General features: G+C 43.7%; 4 protein-coding genes and 1 long non-coding RNA gene across 7 annotated transcripts; 2 read left to right on the top strand and 3 right to left on the bottom strand.

The window, feature by feature from the left end:
- Nucleotides 1–233: 233 nt before the first annotated feature.
- LOC129595479 (uncharacterized) lies at nucleotides 234–2,011 on the top strand. Its single transcript, XR_008691324.1, has 3 exons — nucleotides 234–952; nucleotides 1,021–1,560; nucleotides 1,930–2,011. It is a non-coding gene; the product is annotated as an uncharacterized LOC129595479 (long non-coding RNA).
- A 202-nt stretch (nucleotides 2,012–2,213) lies between these two features.
- On the bottom strand, nucleotides 2,214–5,821 carry LOC129595461 (P2X purinoceptor 4-like). Of its 2 annotated transcripts, none has more exons than XM_055492483.1 (10): nucleotides 5,439–5,821; nucleotides 4,985–5,077; nucleotides 4,536–4,734; nucleotides 4,212–4,283; nucleotides 3,985–4,139; nucleotides 3,848–3,928; nucleotides 3,642–3,780; nucleotides 3,249–3,379; nucleotides 2,946–3,102; nucleotides 2,214–2,657 (listed from the first exon to the last, which is right to left on the bottom strand). In XM_055492483.1, the coding sequence occupies exons 1-10, from the start codon at nucleotides 5,504–5,506 to the stop codon at nucleotides 2,544–2,546; spliced, it is 1,209 nt and encodes a 402-aa protein (XP_055348458.1). In that variant the 5' UTR covers nucleotides 5,507–5,821; the 3' UTR covers nucleotides 2,214–2,543. The 2 variants fall into 2 exon arrangements, with proteins under 2 accessions (XP_055348458.1, XP_055348457.1); XM_055492482.1 differs by lacking the exon at nucleotides 5,439–5,821 and adding an exon at nucleotides 5,149–5,417.
- Nucleotides 5,822–9,966: 4,145 nt separating this feature from the next.
- Nucleotides 9,967–13,205, bottom strand: LOC129595480 (P2X purinoceptor 4-like). Its single transcript, XM_055492504.1, has 10 exons — nucleotides 12,858–13,205; nucleotides 12,510–12,602; nucleotides 12,100–12,298; nucleotides 11,826–11,897; nucleotides 11,604–11,755; nucleotides 11,432–11,512; nucleotides 11,206–11,344; nucleotides 10,751–10,881; nucleotides 10,481–10,637; nucleotides 9,967–10,210 (listed from the first exon to the last, which is right to left on the bottom strand). The coding sequence occupies exons 1-10, from the start codon at nucleotides 12,923–12,925 to the stop codon at nucleotides 10,094–10,096; spliced, it is 1,209 nt and encodes a 402-aa protein (XP_055348479.1). The 5' UTR covers nucleotides 12,926–13,205; the 3' UTR covers nucleotides 9,967–10,093.
- A 2,176-nt stretch (nucleotides 13,206–15,381) lies between these two features.
- On the bottom strand, nucleotides 15,382–16,872 carry LOC129595487 (secretory-abundant heat soluble protein 1-like). The gene is made up of 5 exons (XM_055492512.1): nucleotides 16,773–16,872; nucleotides 16,573–16,680; nucleotides 16,080–16,237; nucleotides 15,680–15,781; nucleotides 15,382–15,613 (listed from the first exon to the last, which is right to left on the bottom strand). Exons 1-5 carry the CDS (start codon nucleotides 16,798–16,800, stop codon nucleotides 15,563–15,565), a joined length of 447 nt encoding a protein of 148 aa, XP_055348487.1. The 5' UTR covers nucleotides 16,801–16,872; the 3' UTR covers nucleotides 15,382–15,562.
- A 1,830-nt stretch (nucleotides 16,873–18,702) lies between these two features.
- On the top strand, nucleotides 18,703–22,733 carry LOC129595478 (netrin receptor DCC-like). Of its 2 annotated transcripts, none has more exons than XM_055492503.1 (6): nucleotides 18,703–18,893; nucleotides 20,355–20,403; nucleotides 20,726–21,046; nucleotides 21,771–22,018; nucleotides 22,120–22,292; nucleotides 22,399–22,733. In XM_055492503.1, the coding sequence occupies exons 1-5, from the start codon at nucleotides 18,795–18,797 to the stop codon at nucleotides 22,264–22,266; spliced, it is 864 nt and encodes a 287-aa protein (XP_055348478.1). In that variant the 5' UTR covers nucleotides 18,703–18,794; the 3' UTR covers nucleotides 22,267–22,292; nucleotides 22,399–22,733. The 2 variants fall into 2 exon arrangements, with proteins under 2 accessions (XP_055348478.1, XP_055348477.1); XM_055492502.1 differs by having other exon boundaries at nucleotides 22,120–22,305.
- Nucleotides 22,734–22,768: the final 35 nt, after the last annotated feature.

The following is a 22,768-nucleotide window of genomic DNA, read 5'->3' as shown; positions in this document are numbered from 1 at the left end:
TCAGCCTCTCCATCGTGTTAGCTGCATAAATCTTGGTAATGTGCGCTGAAAACTGTACGGCTCATTTTTGACTGCGGTATAAAATGCAACTGAGTACATACACGGTACCCAGCACTGTTCAATGCACACCACCTAACAATGCCATGCTGGTAGCCTGGTATCGATCTGTTCTTCGCAGCGGTTAAGCGATGACTTTCATCGTGAGGCGCACTAACGCGCACCAAACTGCAGGTATAGGTGTGTATATAATTTATATCTCAGGATCCAAGATGTTGGAAATCACGGAGAAAGCACGATCTATTTAATTACACTTCCTGAAATTTACGAGATTAAGAAAGGAATGCCAAAACATTCTCCGGATGTTCGCTGAGGTGTTGTGCCGGTGTGAGGCAATTATCAGCGCACCAATCTCATTAATATCCCCCGTTTCCCTGCTACAGTAGCTAGGACGAGAAGGTAAACCTAACAAGAATCTCGCCAAGATGTGCCTGCTTGACCGCCAAAGTACTCGTACAATGGAAGTCGCTCAATCTTTGCGTCACATCAAAGTGGACAAAACCCGCGGATAGCCGGTACGGTGGAGGAAGGAATTTGCTTGTCCGTAGCATATTGTGATTTGCACTATTGCAATTATTCCGGGCTAGGTATATCCTCTGTCTGTCTATATACCGGACAATATTCTCTGTCTGCCTGGACAATATTCTCTTCTGTCTATATATGTTTGCTAAAAGCATAGTTCAGTGATCTGATGTTCGCAAAACAGCGAACGCGTACGAGAGTTAGGAGCGGAATATGGGGCGCCAAAACAGCCCACCTCGAGCTCCCCCGGACTATAAAGCTCCACTCGTTCAAACACATGTCTGCCTGAAGGCTCACACGTTCGCGCCCGTGTTACACGGACGATCTTGAGGAATTCTCCACATCCGCCACAAGACAAACACCTACAGCCGTGGTGAGAAGCGTGGCCATGGTTTAATTTCTCCCGATCTAGCTGTTACTTACTGGATGTGTTGTTGCCAGGCTCGTCTGAGTCAGCGTCGTATCAGACGCGCTGGCACAGCAAATCCTGTACACTGTACTGTTCCTTTCATGTGCGGCGCAACGATATCGGTCTAAGCGGCCACACCGCTTCACCACCGCGGTCCGTAAAGTCCCGTGTTCTGGCATTTTATCAGGCACTTCAAGAATTGCCCTTCAGGTTTCACAAATATACTGCTCTGCCATAACAAATATGCTGCTCTTCTCTGCTGCTTTTACAGATATACTGCTGCGAGTGTCACCGGTATAGAGGAAGCAACCAACTATCCCGATCGGCTGGGTCGTGATCGGCCGATCAGGGACTAGCCGATCAGGGTGGTTGGCTCACGGCGACGAAGCCCGGTCCAACGCTGCGGCCGCGGGAACTGTCATACTGGGTGCTGCACGTGAAGGTGCAACTGCTCCGGTTTCAAGCATGAAGTGTGGCATGGCCGCATGGGCATCACATGCACGGAATCGCGCAGAATTCTGGAATATACGGCGACCTGGAGATGCCGGCAGCGGTTCTGACTGATTTGTCCGGTCTGTCCTTTCTCGAGTTTCCATCACTGTTCTGTCAAATAGAAAGCAGGCATTTGTATGTTGTGCGCTGTGATGCGTCTTGTGAAAACTCTTAAACCGAATTAGTTATTGTAGTATACATAAACCCAAATTAAATTTTCAACCAAACTAGTTATTGTAAGTGCTTTATTATACCAGCATTTAATATTCCAGTAAAGAAGAAAGGTCTCATTTCGTGCATTACTCTAGGGAAACTTTTATCACGCTTTGCACATCCTAAACAGATTAACACTGGGCCGCAAAATTTGACAACTTCTACTTGTTTTTATACTTTTAACAACTGAAAAGATATCTCACGAAGAAAAGTTAAAGAGCTTTTTATAAATCTAGATTTGGACAAAGGAGTTAACGGATCCGTTTCCACTATCCACGATGGTACACAATAGAAACAAATTCGGGAATGCTGAATCTGTTGCTAATCGGCCTCTAAACTTTCCTAAGCAGTACTTGTAGTTTGTACATCCTATTGCCACTTGCACCACTTTGTTTATAGGGTGTGTATGCGATTGGTGATGTACTCGTATATGCACTAAATTTACTACCACTGTCTATAATGCACTTGTGCAGCTTTTGGTTGCTTGTCAAGTCTATCGCAATTTTTAATACATTGCTGAAGCGTTTCTCGTACGTACATGTTGAGGTTGTTCTTCTTAGCCATGCAGACAATAACGACCGGCATTTACAGAGTGCTTGGGCTTATTTCGTGATGCCGGAATTCTTACATAGAAGGAAACCAATAACAATATGTAAGCGCCATAGAAAACGCTAGATTTGTGCAACAATTAACTTACATGTAGTACATGAGCAAAAGCTGGAAAAGCGCCAAAACAAATATTCACGGGACATTAAAAGTAGTCCTTAACAATGAGACGCTAATTAATTCTGGAACGTTCTATGCATCTGCTGTCTTTCCCGTTTTTTTTTCCGGGCAGCACATCTTTCCCTCAAGACCTGTCGTCAGTATCTTTGTCAACATCCACCATGGTGGCATTGGCTCGAAAGAGGCGCTTCTGGGGACTCGCACAGTGATACAGCATGAAATCGCACAAAATCGTTGTCTGCAATAACAAGGCAGTTTAGGTGGCGATTGTTGTACAGCACTCACCGCTTTCTGCTACTTGTAAATAAGCGAGATCGCTGCTAAAAAGACAGGAAGATCATTACGTGGTTTGTTGTTTATTAATAATTATGCTGACACATAAATCTATCTGCGTACTATTCACGTGATACATTAATTAATGTATCGCTAGTACGCCGTGTTAAGCGTTTTGAGTATCTTGTAAGATGCTAGATTCAGTTCATGGATAAAGGTTCGGACAAATCCCGACCAACATCTTGTCCCTTACCACGCCCAGCAAACCCAGACCGGAACCGAGGTTGATGGTGGTCTGTACATAGCTGAACTTTCTGGCCACGGCGTACACGTTGAAGACGATCCGGATGCCGGTGTGTTTGTACAAATAGCGCGTGAAGACGCCTTCTTCTTTCCAATATCCACTGCGGCTGTAGAAAAGTACAGGCAGTGTTATTAATACTTTTAATATAGGCAGTGTTATTAGTTTAATATAGTTAGTGTCATTTGTGATGGAGAAAGCGCCATGGGGAAAATTGCAGACCCAGTCGTGATAAAAAAATGATTCCGCACTTACCGGTAATTCCATCCCGGTACGATAACACCCTCGCGTGGATCGAGCCGGCGGAAGAAATACTTGGGCGTGCAGTGGTGAATGTGGAAGTCCAGATCGCAGTCCCATTTGATCCCGAAACTCAAGATGGCTCCCTGCGAAAATTGCAAACGCAGCAACATCAAGATAGTCCGTCTTACGCTGCGTAATTCGCGAGACAGAAAAATTCAGTAACGAGCTAAATCAAATTTCCAGACTGCGAACCAACATAATTTACAACAGCCAATCTGTTTTAGAAGAGCTACTGTACTAAATAAGTTGAACGTCATTAGTTACTAACCGCACCGAGTTATCGCACGAGGACACGCTAATCGTAGCTGATAGACAAAAATACAAAAATACTCGTGAGTAACGTACATGGCGCGCCATTTCATCGTAATCCTCTCCCGCTAACCGGATGATGTATCCCAGATTAAATGCCGGACATTGCGGGTCGGTGGCGTTATTAAATACGCAGTTGCTCACGTAGCTATCATCCAAATCCCCGAAGTTCCTCCTAGCACATTCCAATGAAGCAAAATGCTTTCACTATAGCTTATTATTGATTTCGCTATACCTTTTACCTTCTAACGCGAAACTTGGGGAAGACAATGTAGTTTTTAACAAGAAGGGTGAGATGTTCGCTTCCAGTCAGTGTGGTCGTACTGCAAAGACAGCAGTGCAATTTTCCAGTCAAACGCTAAAAGCACGTGTGTTTCACCTGGACGTCTCGTTCTCCAACGGGCACCACGCATGTACATTACAGGTGTGGGTGGTCAGATTGCAGTGGCCGTTGAGTAACCCGTGGCCCAGATGGATGGACCGGCCGATTTCGCAGTCTGAATCGCCCGTACAATCTGCACCGGTGAATTTATCCTGGAAAGCAATCAGCCAAAAGCCATGCAAATAACTGCCCAAGAGGACGATCAAGCCAGCGTTATACAGTACCTCGGCGCAGATCCCGTGTGTCTGCTTAGGAGTGGCGGTCACCTTCGTCGTGATGAACAGGGCGTTGTTCTCCTGTTAAACAAATTAGTACATAAATTTTTTTTCAAGAGACAAAAAAATTAGGTCATGTTTATCAAGCGGTATGAAATGCACCAGAGATGTATGACGGCAGTTGAGTGTGCTACGCAAAATCATATGGCGGAAGCGCTTTTAACGCAGCAGTAAAGCTCATGTACTAAAGCGTTACAAGCAGGTAAGGCCAGGTTATGATATGTCGGGGGTAACGAAGTTTACGGTTTGACGATTTGCAGAACACTAGCCGACCAATGCGGGAACCATGGTGTCCACCGCGTCCCAGGTTAATCCCAGCGCTTTGTTCTTCAATTTCCGCTGGGTGGGGTCACGGTCGGCCAGATGGGTGAAGTTCTCGCGCTGAGACTGCTGCAGTCCGACCACCCGCGCCACGACACTGCTCTCGCCCTCCTCTGAGCGCTGGTAGCCTCGATCCATGATGAAGACCACGCTACAAGCACAGTCAAAATTGCAAACGGTAAGAATTAATGACAATCCGTGGCTATACCGCCAATGGTACTTAGCCATTCTGTTAGAAAGGAAATAAAACTCGGTTTACTTATTTTTAACGACTTATTTTAGGAAGGGACGTCAACATCCCATGGTTCTTATCTAGATACTCTGCACAGAAGACTGACTAATGAGACGCATCAATCAGCATGCCGTACTCGATCCCTCATGCCACATAATGCATCACTTACATAACAACGTAGGCGATGATAGTGGCTTGTACCAGCCGATTGCAGATGGCAATGCACGGTGAATGGAAGCGCACGGAGCGTGCCGTTTCATACCTGCAAGGGCAAGAATTATTATTGCAAGAATGACTACTATTGCAAGACTACTATTGCAAGAATTTTCTAACCGATGACTACAATTTAGGACATTATTCCCTTTCCGCCGCACGCCCCGGCCAATCAACCAACCGACCAAAGACATACTCGTAAATCAACAAGCCGACGAATATTTTGGCCACAGAATAAAAGCGTGTTTTTTAATAGTAACTCAGAAAGCAAGTAATTACGCCGAATGTTTCGCACTGCCTCTGATAAGGGCACGCTTTGTAAGAAATCGGAATCACTTCATTACGCTTGCGACAATGATTGTGCCGAGAAGGAATACTGTCCTAAGTTGCACATCCAGGTAAACACATACTTGGTAAACGTATCCACAACACTCTGCCGCACAATCGTCCCACAATTCAGCGTATTACCCTCCAACATGGCAGCGATACTCGGATGGATAACCGATGCATTTCCCGTCTGATTACTCTAACATCTGTAGGCTGTCAAATTCCTGGATTACGATCAACATAACGACGAGAGAACAGTTACAATGTTACCAAAGCCGAAATGTAGTGCGGTGAAAAAATAATTAACAGTAAGTCGGTGGGTGTACAGTATAAGCCAATGTGTTCTGGCTAATGGGAATCACTCACTGGCCTCTGCAAGACTGCAACATCGCATCTTGGATGCTCTCCAGCGCCGCTGGTTATACTTAGCGCAGAGGGGAGTGTGTAGATTGTACCGCAGTCGAACGGCAAAGGAAGTGCAACGGCACCGCAACAGCTGCGTCTGCTTATTTTTAATCAGCCGACTAGAACGCCGATGTCGCGATCCAGTTACTGCATCGGCAATCAAAAGAAACGGAGTACCGCCCAGACATACGGCGCACTCCGTACTGCAGAGTGCGCACTATGATTGTAATTGTTGTTATCGTGCGCACGATACAGCATGAAGTAACAGTTGATTGCGCTACTTCCGGCTGCTGCGTTTGTGAGTAAACTGTAGTGGAATTGTAACGACAGCCATTCTAACTAATCGACCGAAGCGTAGCGAAGGTCCTCTGTGTTCAGCGTTTATGAAAAAAGTGGTGTCCGTCGGTCATTGCCACCTAATGCACATATGCGCACTGGCCGTATATACTCAAGCCACAAGCAAACTATGGTGTCCGTCGGTCACCGCCACCTAATACACAAATGCGCGGGCTTGCTACCAAAATGTACATAAGCGTGCTGGCCGCATATACTGGTCACTAGCCATATACAAGTGCTGCGCTGCTTATTGAATTTTCAGGGATATATTTCTTTGGTCTTAACTTTTTCATTTCGCATCACAATCTTTACATCACACGCAAACGGAAAAATCTAGGAAGGAAGATTAAAATGCAACGCCTCAAAGTACGGAAGCCACAGCTGCTCGTTGTGATAAGCGCAATACCGGCATGGGCAATCGGCGTCCTTACCTGATCGTAGTTTCATTAGGCATCCTTACCTGATCGGCGCCCTTACCTGATCGGCTACAGTAGTCAAACGTGCAAGTATTTCTAAAACCATATTTAACCACCAACCCATGTTGCAACAGTAAAATTTCGTATTATGTCGGGAACGTTATTGCAGTCAGCTTCAATGGGAAAAAAATAAAAAAGATTTAGGCTCGTCACCAGATTTCTCGTAAATCATAAAGGAGCAAGTAAGCAACACGTCTATACAACCGGCAAAACCATGCCTACGCCGGCTCAGATCTACCTCCACCGTAATTTAAACCGTAAATATTTATCTCACTTTAGGTTTTAGAAAATATTAAAGCTTTCAGTACGGTCGGCAAACAAATCCCATCCATAATTTTTATTACGTTCTGAGAACAGTGGAATGTTCGTCGGTCCGAAAGCTTCCACTGGTTGCGGGATTTTGCTCTAAATATCTCATACTCGTAACGAGAATTCGACAAGTATTTGCTACGAAGTAGATAAAGATTGATAATAAACTTATTGCTACGCTTCGGTCATACAGTGCCCGCCAGAAGCGAGTGCACTTTCCTAGTATTCTATGTGTGTGAGAAAGGCTGGCACGGTCGGCAAGGGATGCTAACCGGAAGCCGAATGGTGCTTAAGGGGACGGCAAGATGCATGAGTGCGTGCAGCCGGCAAAACCGTTCGCCGGCGGTTAAAAAAACGTCCCGGCAAAAATCTGAATATACACAAAGGCAAAAATTATCGCGAACGTTTTTTGCCGGTTGCGCATGCGGTGATGCGGTTGTCGTTCACTTAGTAATCAGGGTGCACTGTGTGCACCATGCTGTAGCAGGAAGAAGTTTAGCACAAGAAATGTTACACATAAAAGCGATTTTTTACTACTTTATTTTTATTTCTTACTTTATTTTTTTATTACTTTATTACTTTGTTTCCATTACTTTTTTTATTACTTTATTTTTATTCCCTTGTGAGCCTTATATATAAAGGTACAGATTATGACTTGCTAAACTATTTTGAAAATCCTGTACAGTAGCTAGTAACAGACACCAAGAAAGAATGGTTTTCAATTGATTTCTCTACGATAGCATGGAAGTACGAGGAATTTCTCGAAAGTTATTTTTCTAAGCGGTTATCTGGGTCTCTTGGAGCGTAGAAATAGCGCATGCCATAAGATGGCATGTAGAAGCGTACATACTCCTATCGCACTGTGCAGGCTGTATACTGTTTTACCGTTATACAACTGCCTAGCATAACTTTATTCCGTACGTTTAACAAAAAGCAACGTCTTGCACGAATTTCTTCTAAATTAAAAACCCATTCCAGTTAATATGAGACGGGGTAATTCCCAAAAAACCCTCGGCATAACCGCGTCGAATCTCTGACGTCAACGTAGAAAAAGGAAACAGGTGGAGCGGCTTTCTCCCGTTCTGATACTGTAAAGTTTTTTGCCGATTTCCTTCAAGCGACTGGCAGACGTATTGGACCAAGCACCAAAAGTTTCAAATGCCAACGATAAAAAATAACATCATGATCACGTCCATGATGGTCATCCTGTCGGTCGTTAAGCTGCTCAGCGCCTGCTGCAAGCTGACCTTCGGGGAGATGCAGCTCCGCAGAGGGTACTTTGATTGTGGAGTACTGGACTGGAGTACTGGACCAAGGTGCCCATGCAGAAGCTGGTACACTCGCGGACCTTCCCGCATTCGGTGCGAACCATTAAGGAGAGGATTTCGTCGATGCGAAGGGCCAGGCGAATCTCATGCAGATGGAATCGCTGCAGCCGGTGACCACCGCCGCGGGAGTAATCAGCTGAAACAACGGCACGAAAAGTTGCGATTGTACCGATTTGAATATTCATGTTTACATAATCATCATTATTTCGAAATCGCTCAGATTTTGTTCATTTAAGCATGCATTTTCACAAACCAATCACCGATCGGCGGTTCGGATATTCCCTCGTTAATTTGGTTTCGTTATACAGCTCTAATGATATGCACAATACTCTGCAGGTAGGTATCTACTACCATCTAGTAATGTTTCAGAAACTTTCGTCTTCCTTCGACGACCAGTTTATGAGGACCGAAGGTATCTACTACCATCTAGTAATGTTTCAGAAACTTTCGTCTTCCTTCGACGACCAGTTTATGAGGACCGAATAACGTATACTTAGTAACGGTGAACACAACAGAGTAATACGGATTCTGTGGATACATTAAAAATTTTATAAGATTCGTTGATGAACCCTTTTCTTGGTAAGATGCAACTGCTCAACGGCGCTACAGATATGTGTACAGTGGACGCCGCAAATGTGGCTACACCGATAGGTGTATGCATGCTTAGCGCTATCGCCTATCGCTGTAACCACATTTATGGCGTAAATTGTATGTACACCGTACACGTACGTAATTTGAATACATTTAAATTGACATTTTAGTCTGTAAATTTTGCTGTACAGCGCTTGCTTCAACAGGATTATGACGAACAATTAACAATGGGATTTGCACGATTCAGTTTTATTAAAACTGAATCGTGGATAATGTGCTCTGGTCACTGCATATTTGCTGCTGTCTACACAGATTACTCTAGACCTGAATCGCATGGGTCGAAACGTGAAAGTGCCGTTCAGTTTGTTGTGGCTACGAATATTGCGCACATTCAGCGTGTGACGCGTTTACCAGTCAATGACTAAATGCCCCATGGTCCAGCGTACATGCAGCAAGACACACATTATCGGCTGAACGGCCTGGTAGTACTGTTAGTTTCCATGTGGCTTAGTGTTGGCCTGCGGGCTAATAACTGACCATCATGAGTACGCAGGAGGATCAACTTTTTTGGAAATTTTTTTCGCTGAATACACAGCACATTCGGTCTGGAATCCTCGAGCATGTTGGTTTCGTGCGAGCTTGTTTGTAAGGCATCCACATTTTACAAAACTATGAGCAATAGCATCAAATTCTGATAAAATTTTGGAAAAAACCTTCTTTGATAAAAATATCGGTATCTTATGTCAAACACCTATTTTTTTTATAAACTACGAAATGAAAATGTATGAAAATGTGAATGTTAGGTCTGAAAATGTTATGTAAGTATGGCCTAGCTGCGATAGTGTGGTTTGTCTACTTCAGCAACATTCACGACTTACAATACCTACTCTAGCGCTTGACTTACGTAAACTCAGCTCGTTAGAAACTAATATGAGTTGCTCAACTTAATATAACTAATCTAACTTAGCCCGTTATAAACTAATATGAGTTAGCTAACTAATATGAGTGGTCGTAATTGATACTAGTATTTCAGACGCACTCAGAAAATCAATGAACACCAAATTAGAAATAAGATTTACAATATCAGCTTGAAATTAGATACGAAGCTCGACAAAGACAGTTTATTAGCTGTAAGATTCAACTTAAATAAGGAATAAAAAGCTGGAAGAACAGAAGCAAAACTTTTCAGACGGAAAAGGGTAAAAAATAAAGACGCCAATGAATCAAATAACAAGTGGCATCTGTCGCCTTTGAACGATCTTTCTCATCCTTAGTATTTAGGACAACATCGCCTCACGAAGATTGGCCATCGGCATCCTTGTCAACATCGACCATGGTGGCATGGGATCGAAAGAAGCGCTTCTGCGGATCAGCGCAGTGGTACAGCATGAAATCACACAAAATCGTCGTCTGCAATGGCAAACCGTTCAGATGAAAACGCGACTACAAACTCCTGAATTTTACCGTTTTTTATAGAGAAGCTGTAAACTTATTTAATGTACACGATACTTTGCAAAAGCTTTTCCCCCAGTTTCTGTCGCATTAACACAGCGACAAATCCCAATTCACGGGCTACGCCGTACTATATACTACAGTGCGCGATTCGCTGGATATAGCAAGCAGCCGAACTATACTACAGGCTTCGAAAAGTCTTAGCTGATTGCAAGATTGTTGCCTTACCACGCCGAGCAGTCCCAGACCGGATCCGAGATTGATGGTGGTCTGTACGTAGCTAAACTTTCTGGCCACGGCGTCTACGTTGAAGACGATCCGGATGCCGGTGTGTTTATACAGATAGCGCGTAAAAACACCCTCTTCCTCCCAGTATCCACTGCGGCTGCAACACATACCGGCGACGGTTTTGTTGTATCCCGTCAAATGCCAGTGATGGAGATCGCGCCCCTTGAAAATCGTATGCCCCGCTAAGAGGCTAAATTTGTCCGCGCTTACCGGTGATTCCATCCCGGTACGATGACGCCTTCACGCTCGTCGAGCCGGCGGAAGGAATACTTGGGAGTGCAGTGGTGAATGTGGTAGTCCAGATCGCAGTCCCATTTGATCCCGAAACTCAGGATGGCTCCCTGTGTTTAGTACGAATTTATCATAAACCCAATAATCCACGGGCATCATTCACAGATCACCTTAACAATTCGCCTTAAAACGATGCGTAAATTCATATACTTCAAGATTTTCTGGAATTTGTATAAGTCATTTTGCACGACATTAAAGTAGATTTCAAATGGTCGAACACGTTTCAGCCAAGGGAAATTCGGCGGCTCCTAAATATCTGTGGCCTGTTGCCGTTGGCAAAGTACAGAGTACATGCGTAGTTTAGAATAATTTACATTTAAAACAGCATATTCTAGATCTATCCAAAACAGTAAGTGTACTTTTAGGCAACGTACGTGGCGTGCCATTTCGTCGTAATCCTCTCCCGCTAAGCGAATTATATAGCCGAGATTAAATGCCGGACACTGTGGATCGGTGGCGTTATTGTAGAAGCAATTTGTCACGTAACTGTCATCCAAATCCCCAATGTTTCTCCTGGAATACACCTTAAAGTCTTAATCCGCTTTCATAATGACATAATCCGCTTTGGACAGATGAACTTAATCGTGAAATTTAATTTACCTTCGAACGCGAAATTTGGGGAAGACAATGTAATTTTTCACGAGTAGGGTCAGACGTTCACCACCTGTCAGCATCGTCGTGCTGCAAAGCAGCACAGTGTTATTCTCCAACAACCATATTACTTCAGTGACAGCGATATTCTACGGAATACCAGCAACGCTGCTGCTTGTACCTGGCCTTGTTTTCCAGCGGGCACCAGGCATGTACACTGCAGGTGTTTGTCGTCCGGTTGCAGTGGCCGGTGAGCAAGCCATGGCCCAAATGGATGGACCGGCCGACTTCGCAGTCTGAATCGCGCATACAATCTGCACCACTGAATTTATCCTAGATAGTACCAATCGAGCAGCTGCAATATAACTGCCAGAATATGGGAAAGAAAAAATCAACTCAGTACTTCAGCGCAGATCCCCTGTGTTTGTTTAGGCGTAGCAGTAACCTTGGTGGTAATAAACAGGGCGTTGTGTTCCTGTCAATACAACCGTGTACAGTTAGTTCCAGAGTTGTATTAACTGTATAATATACTGGTAATAGTTTAATTTATTTATTGATTGGTTCAACTCAAGTGTTAAACATGTAATGCAGCTGCTATGAGGCTATATCGGTGGGATTACGATGGACGTTTTTTTTCTCTGTAAAAACGGATTACGATTTGTGGAACACTAGCCGACCAATGCGGGAACCCTGGTGTCCACCGAATCCCAGGTTAATCCCAGCGCTTTGTTCATTAAACCCCGTCGGCTGGGATCACGGTCGGCCAGATGGGAGAAGTTCTCCCGCAGGGACTGCTGCAGTCCGACCACCCGCACCACGACACTGCTCTCGCCCTCCTCCGAGCGCTGGTAGCCTTTATCCATGATAAAAACCACGCTGCAAGTACGGCATACATTTGAAAATATACTTGCGCATTTTACTACTTTGCTTGACCGAGAAAAAACCCAGTCTGAACTGTGTTTATTTGGGAGAGGAGTAGCACGATCTCGCTATTGCACACGATAGTGATGGGACACATCAATCATCATACCAAATCAGATCGGACAGACCCGTGACGGAATGTGTCAGTTTGCAACGCATCACTTACATAACAACATAGGCGATGATGGTGGCTTGTACCAGTCGATTGCAGATGGCGATACACGGCGAATGGAAGCGCACGGAGCGTGCTGTTTCATACCTGCGAAGGTTGAAAAATCCCGTTTGATGAATAGCGCATTTATCGGCCAATCAACACCAGAATTTTTGGAGACTGTTCTCTTCCGGAAGCCAGTTTCTATCTGTCTTTGCTCAGAAACCGCAGTTCCGGTTAAAGCGTACGCGTCGCTTATTATAAACACAAATTCACCTGGTTTACACTTTCAGTAATAAAAGTGGCGGAAAGAGAGTATTATCCTAAATGTCCTAATTGTCCACTCATTTAGCGAATACATACTTGGTAAATGTATCCACAACACTTTGCCGTACAATCGTCGAACAACTCAGCGGATTACCTTGCAACATGACAACGACACCCGCGTGGATAAACCGTTCATTTCCAGCTAGCTGATTAAACTGACATCCGTGGGTTGTCAACTAACGGGATTAAGATAAACAGAATGACTTACTGGAGCGACAATATTGCCAAAGCGGTTTACGGTGGAGAAATAATTCACAGTAAACCAGCTGCACAAGTCGCGACACGCTACTGGCAGGATTGATAGCGTTTGTCAGTGCAACATGCGCGCTGGATGGTCTCCAGTAAGCGTTCGGTTATAATTAGCGCGGAGCGGAGTGTTGACGGGATTATTGCCGCGGCTAAACCGCAGATGAAGCGGCAACGGCATCCCCAACGTTGCGCAAGAGCGGCGACTAATTTTATTCAGCCTACTCGAACGCATTAAAGAGTTTTTTCATCGGTAATTAAAAGTGACGGAAAGTAGCGCCCAGATTTACGGTGCAATATACAGATGACATGTGCAGTAATGTTTGGACATACATAGTTCGTAGTATAACGGATATACTTGGAGTGTATTACTATGTCTACCGGTTTCTGTGCTTCGTTCTGTAGAATTAAAATTGTATTAGATTGCACAACCGGTCAAGGCAGCATGATGTACAGGTCACGCTATGCTTTGACGTTTTTTACTGCAAGATTAATTCTATTGGGAGATTCCAAGGTTATCTCTGCGGTCACTGCTTTATACAAGCACCCAAGCGCCTCTTCGTGAGCGGACGGAGTACAGCAATGCAAAACGCAATTACGGCAGCCATCTAATTTCTTGACACTGCAGTAACAATTTCGAAACAAAAAGAAATATCTTTTCGTGCCTTGGGCCAGCAAACCGCATGGTAATTAATCTGACAAGCGCTTCAGCTGCAGCAACTTTCTTCCTTGATCGGTGTATCTCACGTTTTGACAGCAGCTGACGGTATTATTCTTACTGCTAATATCTACACGGGATGGTTAATGCCGCTGCCCACGTGGGCCTTTTGCAATAGAAATTAAAATAATGAACTCGCTGCGCAGCCCTAGTTTTTCCCTTTTATTGCGACTCTAATAAATTTCTTTTTTTCTAATGCAGCCGGCTTATGCTGTGCAAACTGCAGAGAGTAATCATAAGCACAAGTACATCTAGTAAAATACGTATTAAGAATCGACCAAAGCGGCTGGAGCAGCAGCTCGTCAAGCGGAAAACCGAAAACGATATAACTACCGCTTGCTGGGAGACCGTACTGGTTTTATCCGTTTGCTGTGGCGACGATGGGAGTCCTAGGAGAAGCTGCTAAGGAAGTGGTCAGTTTCTTTGGACGTCTGATTAGGGAAAAGACAGGCGAGAGCAGATCCACGGACTTTCTTAAACAGCGCATTAGTTTGGCTATCATGAAGGGAAATGCCGCAGCAGTTTTGGGCCCTTTGCCAGGAAAGAATAAGATTGTTACTGGAGAATTTGGTTGTTTTTTTCAGTCTTAATACAGCAGTGTGTACGTAGTGTTGTTGACCTACTGTGAATGTATGATGCCGTAAAAGTAATAGTGGATTAGCGCAGACCAGTTGTATAGATACACGGAATCTATACATACAAACACGTGACGTCAGAACCTTCCGGAAACAGGCGTGTTTGTATAGATCGTAACGTATACGAGCGAGCTGGTGTGCGCCACGCGTATAGCTGCCAGCCATCTCGCATGCACACATACAAGCAGACTGCCAGTTGATCCCCAAAACTTACAATACTCGTTTTTCGTTTGTCTGTCAGTGGATCTTCCCAATCGACATATCAAAAGATGTAGAAATTAAATTTGAACTTTTTGATATCTGACAAGTGGATATTTATGACAAATCAAGATAGTTATGACTGTTTTCGTTTCTCGTAGACACAGCATAGGTCCGTGCGAGGAGGCGTTGCTTGTGTCCTATGTTAAGTCTACGAGAAACTAAAACAGTCATAATTATCTTGATTTGTCATAAATGTCCACTTGTCAGATATCAAAAAGTTCAAATTTAATTTCTACATCTTCTGGTATGTCGATTGGGAAAATCCGTTGAGGAGTAAACGAAAGATAAGCGTTTGAAATTTTGAGATCGACTGGCAGCTGGATCCGCTACTTGTTTGTATGCATCAAAAGGGGTGGAGTTACATGCATACACGTAAGGGCCTTACGTGGATGGATTTTCGGCACCGCTTTCATACACGCATACATTAATTTGCGCGGCAGCGAATCAGTGCACTGTGGGTTCGGCCGTGACGTCACATGTTTGTATGTATAGATTCCGGTATCTATACAAGTGGTCTGCGCTAATCCACTAATAAAAGTTGTACTATACGTATTACATTATAGTTATTATATTTTTACAATGTATTATTTAACCATGGTACATTTGTGCAGTGTCAAAGATATTCTAATTACAGTAAGTTTAGATAGTACAGCTTTCTACGTAATTCTTTTTGAGGCAACACTTCCTTGTTGGTGTTGTTTATTGCTGAGACAAAATGTTTTAATGGTACAGACGATTACTGCAATTTACTGTGTTGATTAAACACAACATATCTGCGAATGGATGTTTAATTTGTCAAGTACACAGGCGACGACTCGCATATAGTGCCACTTGCTGCCAGGATAGTTTTACTGTACGGATCAGCCATCGTAACTGGTCGGTTAAACCTTGGTGAACCAAACTTTCGCGGTGACGTCACCAACTTTGTATGTCTGTAAGACAAATGATGGGAACTGGGATTTGTGGGTGAGAAGATTCAAGGTGCAACGCCTTCTTACTTTGACCATTTCATTGCCGGAGAAGGTAAACATCTGATCGACCTGGCGATCCGGAAGGTCAAAGTTCGCTTTCAGTGAATCGCCCTCCAACGTGTACTTGTACTGCAGTTAACGTGTACAGTGTTACATATACCACAGCAAGCTGGAAATTAATTACACGTATGTATAGGTAGAACTACAACAGAACTCCACATGCTGCGATTCAAGTTTTTCTCCAGAAAACCTTGGAAAATCTTTATGACTAAAAATATGCGCCATTGCATCACAGATAGCTTGAAAAAATTTGTATCTACCAAGTTAGGAAACAACTGCTCAACTAAACTTAGCTGCTTTTAGCTTAATTAAAAAGGCAGCTCGTTTTCTATTTAAATAATTATGTATTACATAAATGCGCACGTACTTTATAATTCGTCCCATTGAACGCCGCCTGCCGTTCTTCCCCCAGTTTGAACGGCAGATCCTGAACGTAGTTCTTGCTGGGCACGGAGAATTTGTGATGGTATTCGTCGCCGCTGGCGGAAAATTCATTGATGATCTTTGCGTGAATGTCGTCTTGCTCTGCACAAGCCGGTAATTCAACGGTTATCAGCAATCAGTTTAACAGTATCAAAAAACAGTTTGTACGAATAAATACCAACAAAATAAGCTTTTTTCTCATCGTAAATGACTAATTAATGGCTTTAAGTAATTCGGCATTGGTTAATTAATAAACGCAGCATATTTCATAATATGTATTAGACTAATATATAAATAATGTTATACTATTATAGCTTAAAAAACCAAGCCGAAATCGGTAGCCCCATCCGGTAAAGAATCCGATATATATAATTATATGAAAATGAATTAAAAACTCGTTAGTTTCTGTAGTACACCAGTTTTGAAGAGATACGCACTTAACGCGGCGGCAAAGGCCTGGGTGTTCTCTCGCCGGTCGGTGGACTCGTACTTTCCCAGAAACGCATCCAAGCCAGCGCCCTCGATGGCGGCGATCGCCAGCGTTCCTGTACATTACAAGTACCAATAATCATCTATATTAATTTATAGGAAATATACAGTATCCCGTGATTAATTAATCCAAGTCGTATTCTGTTACCTAAACAGATTATACGCATGAACGCCATACTGGTTACTTGGCAGTTACAGTCTGTACAATCGAATGTGGTCGTCGTAACACAGTGTTAGGGCTGCGCAACAGCCAGAAGCGCGTTTATCCATTTTATACGAGCACCATATATGAGATAATAATATTATACAGTTTGGTGTTTGACCGCACCGTATTGTTCCAGTGAAGTTTAACCCCGGCGATCGGCATCGCCATGGGCAGCCGGCACCTGCATTTGGCTTGTCTGGTGTTGAGGCTTTTCCCGGCGTTGTACGCGCCGAGACTGGTGGCTTCGGAATTTTACAGTACCATATGAGAATTATATGCTATATCAGTGATGGAATACTTTATATATAATTGCAAAATTCGGTTCATTGACCTTTTAGTGTTGCCTAAAATTCTTGAGATGGATCGGTGCTGGATTTTCTCGATATGATCACTTTCTTCGGGGTGCTCGTAACCCAGGTATCGCGGCACTACATCTTCCCTGCGAGGACGTTGACCCATACAACTCATGTAGTAGAGAAAAATCGTTAGAAAAATTCCAGCTGAGAATTAGTAAAAGTTACGTGATTGACAACTGAACTAGGCTTTTTCCTGAAATTTTTCGGCACACCGCCAACTTGGTGAGTGACACCCCCGTCAGGCATTAATACGAGTATTTTCATGTACACCGAGCCTCGTTACATTGCATATAAAAGTAGAGGAGTACTTGTAATTTTAGAAGAAAAATACGCTTCGGGGTGAAGCATCAGAAAAAAAATTAAAGACGAAAATGAACATTGATATGTGAGTCGCTGTAAGATACCGCCTTCAAAGTTGACATGTTGGATGTCATCAATGAGGGATGTCACTGCACTACGATAACACGTACAAGGATGCTATTGCTCCTGACAAGTGAATGCTATAATTATATGTTTGAGCAAATATACAGCAGTCACAAATATAAGCACAATGGAAGAAGCGTTGACGGTAACAGCAAAAAACATTACCAATGTAAAGGGGCGCTCCCATTATGTCAACTTCAACAAAATTACAACCAAAAATATTTTTCTCAGTACCTTATTTCCACTCGGTTATTTTCCACTTTTATACGGTACTGTACCAGAACAGCAAACGAGAGTTTAGGGGCTTGCAGTTCGCAAACAAGGGATTTTCTGGAATATTCCCTAAAATCATCCAGAAAAATTCCATGTTTGAACTGTTTTCACGGATTCTCAGAAAACTCTATCGAATTCAGAAGGCGAGGTCACGGCCCGTTTTATAGTGGATCACTAAGTACTTATGGAAACGCACTTACAGGAACCGGCGCCAAGGATCCCTTGGCAGAACATTCACCCCATGTGATCCATAACGAATGCTTCCGGCCCCCGGGAAAGTCGCGCGCCCACCCAACCGCCTACCTGGTGTGGTCGGGACAATAGCCGCGTTCCCGAAATATCGCCGTGGCAGGATGTGAACGCTGCATTATTCAACAGCCGCGTGTGTCACGTGCCCGCCCGTACCATTGTCTTTATGCCCTGATATCAGAGCGCGCTTTAACGACGCACCCAACTGTAACAGTAGACAGTTCATTAGCTGCTCCAGACTGGCTTTCCAATATCAAAAGTATGGCCGACACCTATATATGTATTGCGCTGTGTCGTTATTACCATGAAAATTGATCGGAATATTCATAAATATTACACTTGCACATTGCTGGATTATACGTTGTAATAACACAGTAGACAGTGAAGTGCGTATGATGCTCTACACGGTAATTGACACATGGAATGTAACAACCGTGATCTGGATCACAGTCGGTACAATACGCATAATTATTTTACTGTACGACACCGTCGCGGTGCTGTAACACGTGATGTACATCCGGCATTTATAAAGATGAACGGGAGCATCGTTCACCGTGTGTCGTCGGGGCTGACGTTGAGCTGCACGCGCCGTTACTCGGTCGAGCTTAGGCAGACAACTTCTGTGACCTTTGTGTAAATAGCGTAACTTTACAAAATTAGCACTATGCCGCGATTAGCGATAGTTTTTGTGGCCCTGTATATCCTGTTCGTTCTCCACCGGGGACTGGGGATGCCGACTAACATCGACCTTGCTTCCTTCGAGGTAAACACTCCACTGTATAAATTCCGTTACTTACACATTTTTTATATATTACGCTGTAATCAGCGATGGGCAGTAATATAATCGAAGCGTAAACGAAGCACGCTGACACTATTATTTTTATAATTACTACGGATTGAATTTTAAAGCCAATTAGAATCTTTCGAAGTCCCGTGGGTTAAAACGTACTGTATTTATGCCTCGCTGGCGTTCGGCTACTTGGCGAAAGCAGTTCTGCTTACAGATTTATCATTTTAAGAAAGATTTCTCACATAAAAAAATTAGAAGAAATTCGGTTTTAGCGACAAAACAGCGAATACCGTAAAAGTATATAAAAATAAGAATTTGTTTTGCCCCGGCTTTATGGGATAGAGTTACTTTGGATGAGCCCAAAAATTTATTGACTGACCGGAGCAGCGCGTCCCACTGCTGTTCTTAACCCTTTGAGCTTGACCGATGTTTCAGGGAAATGCTGCAGTTGTGCAGAGTGGCCGAAAGGGTAACCTTTACACTCAAATTATCAGAATGCGAATTAAAAATAGAAATACCTGTTGAATTAACGGAAGTACCATTATATCTGCAGAGGATAAGTAGTGCTAAATTCGTGAAAATAAAAAAAAACATTTCGTTTTTCGCGCTGAAAACAATGTTTTGGCACTGTCACGGTATTTTTCGACCAAAGGGCTACCTCGTTGGAAAATAGATTGTGGGAGAACGATACCTAAGTGCGTTTTTGGTGCCCAAGAAGTACACAGCATAATTCCGTCTACTTTAAACTGCTGGTGTTATTTGGCCCCAAAATTCCGAAAATGCAAGAATTTTTTTTTAAATTTGAGAACCTCTGGAGAAGTTCTTTGCATCAGAAGATCACCGCCAGTATTTGCCTTCACAGTTTTTTACATTACTTTTGTGAAGCACGTTTTTATGTTATCCATTTGGTGCGAAAGTTGTTCACGATCAATACTTTTGTGACGACCCCTTACGGCTGATAGGAACTTGGAAGGGCATTTATTTTAATAGACACATGTAATATAAGAGGAACACCGTCTTCTAGGCGGCTACGTAAGCCGTACTGATTTCTGACAGCAATATGCAGCGTCATAACTACCCAGTCATGGAGCGGAACAGAAGAATAACATTCGTTATGGTAATACGTAAATATAGAAAAGAAAACCGCCTCTAAATATAATCGATCGATATAAGTGTGAAAATCATAACTGCCGAATAACTTCAAAATATTAGAGCGTTTATGCATAGTGCATAATTGTGAGGAGCAGGTCGTTTACCTTCCTAATTGAATGCGCGATATTTCCACAGTATTTACCTAATAAGTCCGGGAAGCAAACGTTAAGTAGGGACTGTTAATTACGTTAAATTTAGCAGTGTACTGCCTATGTTTGATTACAGGTTTCTGACAAATACGTTTGCGTGTATAAATCAATAATTCTGCTTTTAATTGTACAGTCCAAGATCCCGCCAATGTCGAGCGTTCTCCTCCAGACAAACACCCGAGGTAAGGTGTGCCAGTTACGCCGCACCAAGAATCCGCTGACCGACAATTTGCTGACGATTTTTTGCTGACCGACAAAACGCGTACCCAACAATTTTGCTGACAGATTTCAGAACATTACACTTCTGTACATATTTGAACTGCGAAAGAAGCGCGTCACTGCACGTGACATCCGTAATCAAGGCGTAGTATGTAAACGCGGCAATTGTCAGTCAGTAAATTAATCTGAATCAGCGATATGTCGGTCAGCAAATTATCGGAAAACAAAACTAAGGTTAGAAAACTGTCCTAGTGGATTCGGTTGTCAAGTGGTCTCGTTATGCAGACGGCCAGTTGGCCTTTACGGATCCCAAGCCACCGCGCATCCTGGAAGTCTTCCGCTACCAGTCCTTCAATCTGCGCTGTGAAGCCGCCGTCATTCACGGCCCACCACCGCGAGTCTACTGGATGCGCAACGGCAGCATCGTCAGTCCGACAGACGACCAAGCGGATGTTTCGCCCACCAATCACACGGCTGTCAACGTCATCCTCTTCAGTGTTCTGTCCTTTAACTGTGTAGTGCCCGGGGACAGTGGCGATTATGTCTGCGTGGCCGAAACACCGACAGCGCGCATACAGACCACCACAAAGGTCATTGTCAATACCGGTACGTTGGCGTTATCAGCATCGATTTATAAGGAACATGTGAATGAACTTCCAACGCCGTGCTAAATAGTTTGGTTATTATTTGTTGAGGGTTTCACAATGTTCCCGTCTTTTACACGTTGAACGAACAGTATATTATGCGAGTACTCGACCTGTTTCCCGTTCCGGATACTTTTAAAATATGGGTTCCCGTAACAGACACCAGAGGGAGGAAAATCTCCGCGGTGTTCCACATGAAAAATTTTTTTTCCAAAAATGACTACGTGTTCATGACTACGTGTTCATGTTCGGGATTTTATACTTGCTTGTACGCGAAATTTATAAAAACTTATGAAGTTTTTTAACGTGGACGAACGCAGAGAATGCCCCCTCTCTGGTATCCGGTACGCGAATCTGTATTGTAAAAGTGTCCGGAATGCGATAAGCGTTGCAGTACAGTATTTCTTTAATTTCCGCCGCATATTCTAATGCTCAGTGCGCACCCTTCCTCCTTCTGTAATCCACATTTGGCACGCATGTGAGGATCCGTGTAATGCATGTGGCGCAAAAAGACCGGTTTTATCATGTGACCAAAGCATACGTCGGTTTTGTACTGTGTAATGAATTTCGATCCGGTGTTTCCATTGGACGAATTCTGATGGTCCGCCAAACAGCGAAACACTGTCCCCCTTATCTATGCTTATCCATTTTGCTGCTCTGCTGTACCTTATTTATTATGTGGATAGGACCCTTCAGCCGCTCCAAACACGTCAGTCCACACCACAAATGTTCCGCATACCCGACCCTCGCGCCGCACATCTTCCTATCGACACGCAGGTACATGCCCCACGCCCAGGATGACGTAGTGCTGCACTGCCGTAGTACCGGATCCCCGCCGCCCCGCAACGCTTGGTACTTTCACGCCGGACTCTTCCGCAACGCCACACCGGACTATCTGAAGAAAATCCAGCCCTATCAACAGGAGAAATACCAGGTCGGCCATTCCAATTACTTGCATACGTACTGCCTTTTCCATAATGAGCTATTGAAGGCCATATCAATATGCTGCATATAATCGGTTTTTGCATTCTGCAGATTTTGGGCAACGGCGATCTTGTCGTGAAAAAGGCCACGGTTCAGCATGATCTGGGCTACTATATTTGTGGGGCCATGAATCTTTATGGAGAGGATTACGCGGTGTCTTTCTTGCAGCCAGTGCTGCCGGCCCCGGGCGAGGTGTGATTGAGAAAGAATCGAAAGTTCCATAGGTACAAAACCTAGGTGCGTTTTCTTCCCAGTTACCACTGGCAAAATAAATGGTAAAGTCAATATTTACACATACGGTGTGCGGTAACCGAATCGATGTTTGTGTAGATAAATTGTAAATAAAATGCCGGGGCAACGGAAAGGTCACCACGGACATCCAACGGCCCCCGGGCTAGCTGCTTTGCTCTTCTTTGCGACGTGATAGTTAACCAGTTTTAAATTTCTTTTGAACAAGTGTTATTGTGACGGCTTTTTTTCTTGTACATAATACTATACCCGCATCATGCAGATGAACGTTGTATACTCGTATGCTATTTGCGATTTTGTTTGTAACTGATTTGTTCTTCCTTTATTTGCTAACTGCAGTCAAATAAAACGGTTGTTTATCTAGCTGTCAATACCCGGATTAAACGGTCACCTGTTAATAAGGAGTTTCACGAGTAATAAATACCTGATAAATTGTGCTGTGAATATCTGA

This window comes from Paramacrobiotus metropolitanus, unplaced genomic scaffold, assembly GCF_019649055.1.
Source record: "Paramacrobiotus metropolitanus isolate TYO unplaced genomic scaffold, Prichtersi_v1.0 Parri_scaffold0000078, whole genome shotgun sequence".
Lineage (NCBI taxonomy): Eukaryota > Metazoa > Tardigrada > Eutardigrada > Parachela > Macrobiotidae > Paramacrobiotus > Paramacrobiotus metropolitanus.
Note: the sequence above shows the minus strand (reverse complement) of the source record. Positions and strands in the feature narration are given on the sequence as shown.